This window comes from Gadus morhua, chromosome 7, assembly GCF_902167405.1.
Source record: "Gadus morhua chromosome 7, gadMor3.0, whole genome shotgun sequence".
Lineage (NCBI taxonomy): Eukaryota > Metazoa > Chordata > Actinopteri > Gadiformes > Gadidae > Gadus > Gadus morhua.
This window is the reverse complement of record NC_044054.1, coordinates 32,803,081-32,815,580: the sequence shown is the minus strand read 5'-3', so window position 1 is coordinate 32,815,580 and position 12,500 is coordinate 32,803,081. Positions and strand designations below refer to the sequence as shown.

The window sequence follows — 12,500 nt, the reverse complement described above, 5'->3', positions numbered from 1 at the left end:
GCGGGCCAGGTGGAGGACGGGGGAGACAGCCCCCTCCGTTCACGACGCTCCGCTCGGCCGTGGTGTTGCAGTGTGATGGAGGCTCCTCACATCCCCGCCTCCTTCCTCTCCCTCTCCCTGATTGGCTGCGACCTGGTTCACCTGGAGGGCGGGGGGGGGGGGGTGTCCGGGCCGCGGGGGGTCCAGGCCGCGGCGTGGGGTCCGGCCCGCCTGACGTGATGCGGTGCGATGTCCGGAGGGCGGCCACGGAGAGCAAATGTCAGGCGGTCGCCGTGGCAGCCGGCAGCCTCGTTGTCTGTTTCCATGGTTACGGGGCCACTCACACATCCAATTAGCCTTCGTTTTGGTTTCTTGGTCAAGGTGGTCCGTCCTCTGGCAGCCAATCAGGGGGGGGGCGCCGGGATCAAACGATGACCTCACTTCCTGCATAGTGTCGGCAAACTTTATTTGTGAGCACACACACACGCACACACACACACACACACACACACACACACACACACACACACACACACACACACACACACACACACACACACACACACACACACACACACACACACACACACACACACTATATGGTACTATAGACTATATGGTATCGTGTGCTGAGTGGAAATAAAAAAAAATCTATCATTACATCCAGGAATCGTATGATATGTATCTATCACAGCTCTCTCTCTCTCTCTCTCTCTCTCTCTCTCTCTCTCTCTCTCTCTCTCTCTCTCTCTCCCTCCCCCTCCCTCCCACTCTCTCCATTCATCTCTTGCATGGATACTCGCTACAACAACACACCAACACACATCCATATTTCATGTTTTTGGATATGGAGAGCAGACCATGAGTTAAACTCTAGAGTATTGGCCTGTTGTTGCCTTGCGCTGTAATCCCAGCATCTGGTTGAGCAGAGACCTGATTGATGTCGTGATGCTGTGGTCAGACTCGCTTCGTCTCCCCTCCACACAATAACACATCGTCGGGTAATTAAAAAGTTAGTGCAGGTTGAGATTCTGCTGCCTGAGCTTTTCACCGCACCCCGTGTTCCCCAACGCAGACGAGCATCCAGCTGCACAACTCCGCTATTATTAATACGACCAGAATGAGCGGAGTTACTCACTGACCTAAGACTGTAATGCTACACAACACCGTAGTACTAATTAAAACAAAACCAAGGCTCTTCGTCGGGAGCGATTGAGTTTGGCGGACCGCATCGAACATGAAACCAATATGAACCTTAATAAGGGCTGGGGGGGAGGGGGGATCCCAGCGTCTTGAAGACTTTATGCGAGTGATTCTTGTTTTTATTGACGGGCCGTTTGGCCGTGCGGTGATCTCCGCTCCGTCCTATTTTCCATCTGCTGTTTAATCTAATAAGTGCTGCGGGGCGTCCGGGCCGTTACCGGGGCCTGTCCGGCCCCCCTGCTGTGTTTGGTGGTGGCCCCGTACCTTTCCAGCCCCCACCCCCCCCCCCCACAAGGCCACCATATACAACAGATAGGAACAATAACACCGAGCCCTGCGTGAACAGCCTCACACGGCCCGCCCCCCGGCTAGGATTCCCATTATCTCCAAATTGCACATTGCATTCTCTGGTGCCCGAGCCTCGCTGTAGGATCCTCCGACAGCGCTGGCCAATCAGAAGCCCTCGCTGTCGAGCGGTTCCCGCTTCAAGCTGATGCAATATGGCCTCTGATGGGCGGCAGACGGAGACGGTCCGAGGATGATTCTTAACCGAGCACACGGACGGGAACGCGGAGCCAGCCCCGGGCCCGCTGTGCAGGGGGCTCAAATGTTAATCTCAGGTGACGCCCCCCTCCCCTCTTCCTCCCCCTCTCCCGCTCCATTCACTTATTCTTCCTCTTCCTCTTCCTCCTCTCCTCCTCCTTCACTTCTTCTTCCTCCTCCTCCTCTTCCTACTCCTCTTCCTCTTCCTCCTCCTCCTTCTCTTCTTCTTCCTCCTCTTCCTCCTCCTCCTTCTCTTCTTCTTCCTCCTCTTCCTCCTCCGCTCCTCCTGCTCTTCTTCTTCCTCTGCCTCCTCTTCCCCCTCCTCTTCCTCTGCCTCGTCTTACTGCCCGCCCGGTGTCCGCTGGTCGGTTGTGTGGACAGTTAACAAGGAGCAGAGGGTGGGGGTGGTGGAGGTGGTGGGGGCGAGATGTGAGGGGCTGTCCGACACTATGACAGCGTCGGAGGGTACAAGGTAGCGGTGTAGCCGGGGCGCTGCGGGGCGACAGTACATCACAGCGCTCCGCAGGCTCTGTACATATGCTGAGCGATGTCCACGCTCAGCCAAGCCCAGGTCTGCTGACGCACTGCCTTCCCCGGCCGGGACGCTTGGCTCTCCTGACGGACTTAATAGGGCGGGTTTTGGCCAGACACCGCCGCCGTCTGCGGCCCCTTGCCTCCGTGTCTCAGGTCGTGTTCCGTCCTTGGAGGGAAGGATGTGATGATGAGCGGGGGTCTGTCCCCGGCCGTGCTCCGTTCAGAGGCATCACACACACGCCTGCACTGTCCTGCATTCACCTCGTCCTGCTCTGGAAGCACCATTCAACTAGCTGCGCTTTGTCTTTATATATAGATATATAAATGCCCTGGGACTTCTACATTTGTATATATATTTATGTTACTATGTACTGAGGGTCTGTGAGGACTGGTATAAAGCTAAACTTTGAACATGTTGCAGAGGGTGGCAGGTGGAGGGAAATGTTTGACGGTGGGACGTGGATTCTCCGCTCTGTTCTCTCCACAAAGTGAACTCCCCTGAGGAAGGAGCGGCGAGCAGAGAGATCCCATCCTATTGGTGGTGCTGTGAGCGCCGGGCCGGGGCTCATCTGTCCAGGGAACGAGAGCAGACGGCGGCCGCGGTGCTGTGGGGAGCGGCGGTGTGTCCGGCAGGTCTCTTCTGCAGCACCTTTTGTTTGGGCTTTCTGCTGAGTCGTGCGATCGCGGTTCTCCTGAATCAGCTTGAACTCTGTAAGCTCCGCGAGACCATCTGGGATGGCAGACCCTCGTCTGCGAGCGGGCCGGGAAGAGGAGCGCAAAAAAACACACCTTTTGAGTCCAGCTCAGCAGTTGGTGGTTTGCCGAGGAAGTGTTGGATTGTCGGAGGTGTGCGGCCGGACACGAGTGAAGCACCTTCGACCGCTCCTCGTCCAGAGACGTCCCCATTAGCGAGCGAGAAGGAAACTTAATCAACTGTAGAGTCTTAGATTAAAGCGTCGATTGGGGGAGGAAGAGGAAAGAGAGAGCTCAGAGAGAGAGAGATGGCGAAGAGAATAGTGTCCCTAACACTCAATGCATGACAAACACACACACACACACACACACGCACACGCACACGCACACATGTACACACACACGTACACAAACACACGGTGACTGTAGTCTGCGTGCGTTTCTCAGCGCTCACATGAATGGTAAAGCAAATGTAAACCAAGTAGAAAGCCGTCATTTCCCGGCCTGACAGGCCGGCAGGGAGGCGCCCGGCCAGCAGGCGCCGCGCCATCCCGGGGGCACTAAGTCACGGCTGTCGTCCACCATAGCCGCTGCGTCACTTCAGACGCCGTCTCTTTAATTAGCGACCAGACGATGAAGGAGTTACTCACATTCTCAGACCAAAATACAAAAAATCAATAAATGGATATTAAACGGTTCAGTAAGGTCAGGTTAGTTGATAAATATAACGATTGAATGCGTAATGAATACAAAGATAAATACATCAAACTGTATACATTTTGTACATGTACAATTTATTAATTTATCGGATAATGCAACTCAAATATGCAAATGCCTCCTTCTGGTCTTATTGAAGTCGGTGACACAAGGTCTGACCATAGCAGTGCTTTGAAGGAACAGCAACCTTGTGGTTGTTTTGGACGTGGAGTGTCCGGTGTTGAATGCAGAGATGTTTTGGTCTTCAAACCGAAGCGTTAGCCTAGCTGCCTCTCTCCCTCTCTCTCTCTCCCTCTCCCTCTCCCTCTCTCTCTCTCTCTCTCTCTCTCTCTCTCTCCCTCTCCCTCTCCCTCTCCCTCTCCCCCTCCCCCTCCCTCTCTCTCTCTCTCTCTCTCTCTCTCTCTCTCTCTCTCTCTCCCTCTCCCTCTCCCTCTCCCTCTCCCTCTCCCTCTCCCTCTCTCTCTCTCTGTCTCTGTCTCTGTCTCTGTCTCTGTCTCTGTCTCTCTCCCTCTCCCTCTCCCTCTCTCTCTCTCTCTCTCTCTCTCTCTCTCTCTCTCTCTCTCTCTCTCTCTCTCTCTCTCTCTCTCTCTCTCTCTCTCTCTCTCTCTCTCTCTCTCTCTCTCTCTCTCTCTCTCTCTCCGTCTCTGTCTCTGTCTCTCTCTCTCTCTGACTATAACTCTCTCTCCCTTGCCCTCTCCCTCTCTCTCCCTCTCTCCCCCTCCCTCTCTCTCTCTCTCTCTCTCTCTCTCTCTCTCTCTCTCTCTCTCTCTCTCTCTCTCTCTCTCTCTCTCTCTCTCTCTCTCTCCGTCTCTGTCTCTGTCTCTCTCTCTCTCTGACTATAACTCTCTCTCCCTTGCCCTCTCCCTCTCTCTCCCTCTCTCCCCCTCCCTCTCTCTCTCTCTCTCTCTCTCTCTCTCTCTCTCTCTCTCTCTCTCTCTCTCTCTCTCTCTCTCTCTCTCTCAACCCCCTCTGTCTCTCTCCCCTTGCTCTCTCTTTCCATCTCGTCTGTCGTTTTTCAGTCTCTCACACACATGCACAGTCATGCTCAGCGCACCCACACACACAACCACCCACACACACACAAACACACTGACCCACACACACACACACACTAACACACAGACACACATATACACACACACACTTCCTATTCAAGTCACATCGACCAGAGGCTCAGTTGTAAATGCAGAAAGGGGGCACATCGATAACTTAGCAATTAGTACATCAATAAGCTGCACTTCCAATTCTAACAGATTCAAAGGGACTTGCTTCCACATCGGATTCTGGGTATTTGTGCTTTTCTGTCAAGCTGAATACATATTTGTTTTGTGGTCCCTTGAATAATATCTTCATGCCAGGGGTTGCAGAACGCCATTGATTATGATCCGGATTAATGCCTCTGCCCATATTCATATTTAATTATCAACAGATTCTCTTTTGCTCCCTCTTTGTTTCTGCTCTTGCTCAAATAGGAACGCACTGAAAGGGGTTAATTGATTACACACACAGGCACACACAAACATGAGCACACACACACACAAACCCAAACATTAGCACACACACAAACACACATGCATGCACCAAAAAAACATGAGCACACGCAAATTCTGGCACACACAAACTAAATTACGAGCATGCACACATTAACAAAAACAAGCACATTCATGCAACCACTGACACGCTCACACATGCTTACACACACATGCACACACATGAAGACACACTCACATGCACACTCACACATGCACACATTAACACACACACACACACACATTTTTAGCAAGAGAACAATGCAGTCCTGAGGTGTTCTCCGGAGCATTAGAGCATGATATTGGCCTTCAATGTCTGCTCCAAACTCCGGTTGCTTAACATACATAAAGAAAACTCCCAGCCATCGGAGCATGAACGTCAGGAAGGAGTCAAGACGTCACAAAATGTAGGCAATGGTCAAGAGTAAAGTTATCGACTTCTTTTGATTCATCCAATTAATCTAATGACTGCCTGGCTCTCCGGCGTGGATTCTGTGGAGTGTTTGTGTTTTATGTCGACGACTGGTAAATCCTCTGATACTTCTACGACTGCATAAAGAAGATTTAGTGCCTCTATGACAATCAATGTACTGTTCTCTGCATAGTGGTCTCCACACACGGCACGGCTTTGTAACGGATCACACCCAGTTCCGTTCTGTTCAGAGACGAGTAATTACTCACGATAACTCTGCGACGTTTACTACTTTGTTTGAGGAGGTTCTTGTTTTGTTTGACTGTGTTCTTTCAAACGGGATCCAGGGAGGTTTTCTTGGAGGCTTTAATGTGTTCCCGGGAATTGTAAAAAAAAAAATCATTCAAACTTTGTGTTCGGGATTCATTTCCAGAATTCAGCAGAAAATAATGCACAATTGCCCTCGAGTGTGTTTGCGTCGTAAGCACTCATAGAGGATCCAACATCTGGACAAAAGAGATATTAATTAGGGCCTTCAGACTGAAATGAAACCTTGCGTGGCAATTGTTATCATTTTCCATTTTTTTCTATTCATCTAAAATGAAGCACTTCGGGAAGTTTGTTAATTATGGAATATTTCATCGCGGACAATGTTGCGCATTAATTTCACAGTATTTGCAGTGACAATAGAAACAACAAGAAGCAGAGACAAAGTGAACCCGTCTTAACCACACGGTTTACAACTAGTTTATAGGAGCAGGCCTTGTAAGGGTCTTCCCTTAGAATGTCGCAAACACATAAAAGAAGCATAGAGAAAGTCCTAAAGATGGGAGGAAATCCTTAAAGAAAGAAAAGAGTGGATTAAACACAATTTAGGAAGACATTTGAATAAAGAACAAAAGGGGAAAATAAAGAGGTGAGAAAGAATAACGATGATTAAACAAGCTGTAACCGTCCCCTCTGTGTCTCCCAGGTGGCCCGTCTCCTGAGCCCATGGATATGAATACTAAAGCGACCCTGCTCTGGGCCCTGCTCGTGCTGCACTGCGGCCCCACCGGGGGCAGCATCCTGTACCGGGTGCAGGAGGAGCAGCCTCCCAACACCCTGATCGGCAGCCTGGCGGCCGACCAGGGGCTGCCCGACTCGGGCCACCTCTACAAGCTGGAGGTGGGCGCCCCGTACCTGCGCGTGGACGGCAAGACCGGGGACATCTTCACCACCGAGGTCCCCATCGACCGCGAGACCCTGCGGGACTGCCGCGCCCAGGGGAAGGGAAAGCCCTGCTACCTGGAGTTCGAGGTGTCGGTGACGGACCTCATCCAGAACCAGAGTCCCCGGCTCATCGAGGGCCGCATCGAGGTGCAGGACATCAACGACAACACGCCGCAGTTCCCCTCCTCGGTGCTCACCATCTCGGTGCCCGAGAACACGCACATGGGCGCGCTCTTCTCCATCCCCGTGGCGACCGACAAGGACTCGGAGCGCAACGGCGTGGCGGACTACGCGCTGGCGGCCGGGCCGGACGCCACCACGCTGTTCGGCCTGCAGGTGGCGGAGGACCGCGGGGAGAAGCTGCCCCAGCTCATCGTGCTCGGGATGCTGGACCGCGAGGTCAAGGACTCGTACGACCTGACCATCAAGGCGGTGGACGGGGGCCACCCGCAGCGCTACAGCAGCGCCCTGCTCCGGGTGGTGGTCACCGACGCCAACGACAACTCGCCCAAGTTCGAGAAGTCCGCGTACGAAGCGGAGGTGCAGGAGAACAGCCCGGTGGGACACTCGGTGCTGCAGGTGAGCTCTTTCTTATATTTAAGTTCACGTTTAGGGTGTTTAGCAGACGCTTTTGTCCCAAGTGACCCACAATAGGTACATTTGTCAGAAGATAGAGAAACAACAATATATCTCTGTCGGATCAGTAAGGACGTTCATAGAACCAAGTGTCAAGCACTAACTGAGGTTAACCCATTCCCCATACACAACAGAGATAGCTGGGATAAGATGCTATACAATGCCAAGTACTGCTTTTAATTAGTAGTACTACAGAGCTGTTCTGCTGGTTTAGTTTAGTCTTCAACCACTCCTCCCCGCCCCCCCCCTGTTGTCCTTGTTCAGTCTGTGCACTTTGCAAAGCTTTATTAGCAGCTCGTTTTATTCACAAGCAACACAATGCATCTAATCCATGTTATATTTATCTACATTGCTGCTGCTCTTTGTGTATACTGTCGTGTTTTCTGTAAATCAAATGTGTGATTTTATTCTCATTTTCGTTTAGTTTCTTAATCCCTTTTTAATGATACTGTCCTGTACTGTTTCACCGTGACAGCCCTCGTTCCTGTTTTGGATTAATAAACTACCATCTCATCGTGTCTCGCTAGCGAGTTGTTTAGAGTCATTGATGCAGGAAAATATGCAAAAAACCATATGCATGCTACTGTAATGTTTGTAGCTTGACGCATGGATTGATATTTCCAATTATATGTATGTATATATATATATATATGTGTGTGTGCCGTATCAAATATCTTGGAAGCGAGGGTAGCAATTTAATATTCAAGAGAGCGAGAGAGGGAGACACCTGTTACTGAGCATTCAGTGAACAGCTTGTAAGACTGGCTGCCAACTAAATTTAAACTTGAAACTGTTTAAAAATGTATTGGTTTTGGGATTTAAAACTCTGCATCGTTAACATCCACATATACGCCAAACTATCTTATGATCGTCTCTCTCTAATTATGCAAGTCTGCCCTCGCAGGCATCTGGACATCATAGTATTTTTCTATCCTAGTTTTCAAGAGGCAGTGTGCATGATCTACTCTGAATGTTAATATTACACGTTTTAGTCTTTTCAAGTAAGGAGAAGAAATGGCATTGGAGCGAACGGAGGCAAATAGTGTATGTATGTATAAAAAAGTGTGTGTGTAAGTCAGCGTTTAAACGCGGCCTAATGGGCCGTGCCACAAAATGGCTGCGAGCATCACGGTGCATGTGCAACTGTAGGCCATGTTATTGATCAATGTGACAGACCATTATTAATTCATTCCTTTATTAACCGCTGATGTTGCCCGCAACCCCATTTCCCACTAATTGTATCTGAATAATCGCCCCCATATCCAATCCTCTAACCGCCGCTCTATGACTCTTTCATCGCAGGTCAAAGCCAACGACTACGACATGGGCCCCAACGGGGAGATCGAGTACACCCTCCACCAGGCCCTGGACCCCGTTCCCAAGCTGCTCCGCATCGACCGCTCCACGGGCATCATCTACGTGAAGGGCGCCCTGGACCGCGAGGAGGTGGACAGCCTGACCTTCTACGTGGTGGCCCGGGACCGGGGCCCGCAGCCCAAGAGCTCCAAGACCTTCGTGACCATCGAGGTGACGGACCAGAACGACAACGCGCCCGCCGTGGAGATCCGGGGCATCGGCCTGGTCACGCACAGCGAGGGCGTGGCCAACATCTCGGAGGACATGCCGGTGGGCACGGCGGTGGCGCTGGTGCAGGTGTCGGACCGCGACGAGGGCGAGAACGCGGTGGTCACCTGCGTGGTGGCGGGCGACGTGCCCTTCCAGCTGCGGCCCGCCAGCGACTCGTCCAGCGACAACAAGAGGAAGTACTTCCTGCAGACGACCACGCCGCTGGACTACGAGCGGGTCCGGGACTACCGGGTGGAGATCGTGGCGGTGGACTCGGGGAACCCGGCGCTGTCCAGCACCAACTCGCTGAAGGTGCAGGTGACGGACGTCAACGACAACTCGCCCATCTTCTCGCCCACGCTGTTCGAGGTGGACTTCGCCGAGGAGAACCAGCCGGGCGAGCGGGTTCTGAACGTCATCGCCGCCGACGCCGACAGCGGTAGTAACGCGGAGCTGGTCTACAGCATCGTGGCCGACGCGTCCATCAAGGGCCTGTTCGAGATCGACCCCAGCTCCGGGGAGGTGCGAGCCCGGAGCCCCCTGGACCGGGAGCAGCGGGAGCGCTACGAGTTCCGGGTCACGGCGGCGGATAAGGGGTCGACGAGTCACCGAGGCACCGCCACCGTGGTGATAAGAGTCCTCGACCGCAACGACAACGACCCCAAGTTCATGCTGAGCGGCTACAGCTTCTCCGTGCTGGAGAACATGCCGCCGCTCAGCCCCGTCGGCATGGTAACGGTCATGGACGTGGACAAAGGCGAGAACGCCCACGTCCACCTCTCGGTCGAGCCCGACGGGGGGAAGTTCGTGGTGCAGAACGGCACCGGCACCATCCTCTCCAGCATCTCCTTCGACCGGGAGAAGGAGGGCAGCTACACCTTCCGGCTGAAGGCGGTGGACGGGGGCGACCCGCCCCGGTCCTCGTACGTGGGCGTGACCATCAACGTGCTGGACGAGAACGACAACGACCCCGTGGTCACCAAGCCCGCCAACTACTCCTTCAAGAGGCTGTCGCCGCTGGCGACCCCGGACAGCCACGTGGAGGTGGTGGAGGCGGAGGACCTGGACAGTGGACCCAACGCCGAGCTCAGCTTCAGCATCACCGGGGGCAACCCCTACCAGCTGTTCCGCATCTCCCCCACCAACGGGGAGATCACCCTGGCCAAGGAGCTGACCAGGAAGCACGGCGGGCTCCACCGCCTCGTGGTGCGCGTCAGCGACCGCGGGAAGCCGGCGCGCCACACCACCGCCCTGGTGCACATCTACGTCAACGAGACCATCTCCAACGTCACCATGGTGGAGACGCTGGTGGGCCACAGCATCTACACCCCGCTGGACCGCGACATCGCCGGCGACCCGGACAACGGCTTGTCCGCGCAGCGCAGCAACATCCTGTTCGGCAGCCTGGCGGGCATCGCGGGCGTGGTCATGCTCATCCTGGCGGTGGTGTTCATCCGCCACCGCATCCACCGCGACACCAAGAGCGGCTACCAGGCCGGCAAGAAGGAGTCCAAGGACCTGTACGCGCCCAACAAGCAGGTGCCCAAGAACGGCAAGGGCAAGCGCGGCAAGAAGGGCAAGCCGTGCAAGTCGCCCAAACCCCTGGGCGAGGAGGAGGAGGTCAGCCTGCAGAAGAGCCACAAGTTCAACCTAGACGGGGGGGGGCGACAGCCCCCGCATCCACCTGCCCCTTACCTACTCCCCCGGCAGCCCCGACATCGGCCGGCACTACCGCTCCAACTCGCCGCTGCCGTCCATCCAGCTGCAGGCGCAGTCGCCGTCGGCCTCCCAGAAGCACCAGGCGGTGCAGGACCTGCCCGCCACCAACACCTTCGTGGGCACGGGCGGAGACGACAACTCCACGGGCTCGGAGCACTACTCCGACTGCAGCTACAAGACGGGCCAGTCAAAGTACAGCACCAAGCAGGTAGGAGGGAGCTGTGCATCGACCGCCGGGCGTCCCCGGAGGGTTGGCCTGCGTGGGATGGGGGTGGTACAGGTCTGAATTCATTACTGACTAATAACAGGAAACAGGCCGGCAGATTGAGAATGTAGGCTAAATACTACACACACACATCAGACATAAATTATAAATATCACCACGTATTCGCAAAGCGATCATGCTCCAGAGGAGAAGTGGCAGAGAGTCAGTAACATAATGTATGACGGTGAAAAAAATAAAAGAGAAAAAAAATGCTGTTATCGGTCTCTGTGCAATCACACAGCCTTCGTGTTACAAATCACACAGATATCACAATATACAGTGACCTACATATCTCCACTGGCCACAGCGCTGTAAAGACATCAAGGTGTTACCTTCATCATATACGCACGCATTCATCATCCACACAGATATTGCAGGTATTTGTATCTGTCGAGTTTGTGCTGTAATTTATAACCAGTGAAGGAAGATAGGCCACATATGCAGTCGGGTATCAGACGTCGTGCAGACACATTTGAAGACGCCGTTGACAGGGCTGTGAGGTAATTAATGTGTTGACGCTGATGGATTGATGTGGAATGGTTGCAGGTGCTTGGGACTGATTGCGACTGTTATAACTGCTAATGTACAGGTAGACGGGAGACGAAGGAATTTAGAGAATTTAATGCAGAAGTTGATTTGTTCATGTTGTTTTCTGTTTGAAATGCATCTTTCAAGAAAACATTTCAGAACGTCAACATTGAATAGTTCATTTTTTATTCATAGTTCGTTTGCTTATATAAGCTTATTTTTGACTGTAGTTGGACTTGCTGAGGCTTCGACCATGCATGCTAACAATTATCCATATGTGTCTTGTTAGCTTGCTTGGATATTAATTTGTAAAAATAAATTAAATGGCATGTGTGAAGGTCAAGAATTGGAGTGAATTAATGAGAGGTCAAATGTCGGACCAGTGCTCTATCCCAGATGTCTGTCCTGGGGTCCTCTTGGGGTTTTAAGACATCGCTGACATATAAGATGCATTTTATAAATAGAGGGGTCCGTGCCCTAAAGGATCTGTATAGCAATCTACTCCAGCACCATCAACTACCAACCTCTGCTGCAATGTGTAGCATCTTACCCTAGCTGTCTTTGTTGCACACGGGGAATGGGTTAACATAGCGATTTTTAGTTCTTGGCACATTCTATGAACAACCTTACTGTACCAACGCAGACATATTGTTTTTTCTCTTTCTTCTGAAAAATTTACTTATTGTAAGTCGCTTTGGTTAAAAGCGTCTGCTAAACGCCCTGAATGTAAATGACATACCTTCAGTGGGGTTTGATATTCCATGCATTTTCTGATGTAAAGATGGGAAGTTTGGGGATCAGATTCTCCAGACAAACGGCAAAAAAAACGTGCAAACTGTAGAGTTGGACGTTTCCGTGTAACATCACACCCTCTTAATGGAATAGAATAATAATTGAGGAATTAATATTACTTAAAAATGCTGTTAACAACCTCTGTTTTGGTATTTCGTCCAATCGGGCTGGA

General features: G+C 52.4%; 1 protein-coding gene across 1 annotated transcript in view; it reads left to right on the top strand.

Moving 5' to 3' along the window:
- The window catches only part of LOC115547180 (protocadherin-1-like), a 102,959-nt gene that overhangs the window by 3,554 nt on the left and 86,905 nt on the right, over positions 1–12,500 (top strand). The window contains 3 exon segments of the mRNA XM_030361173.1: positions 6,584–7,401; positions 8,761–10,680; positions 10,682–10,951. Of these exon segments, the coding sequence (XP_030217033.1) occupies positions 6,604–7,401; positions 8,761–10,680; positions 10,682–10,951 (2,988 nt within the window). The 5' untranslated portion in view covers positions 6,584–6,603.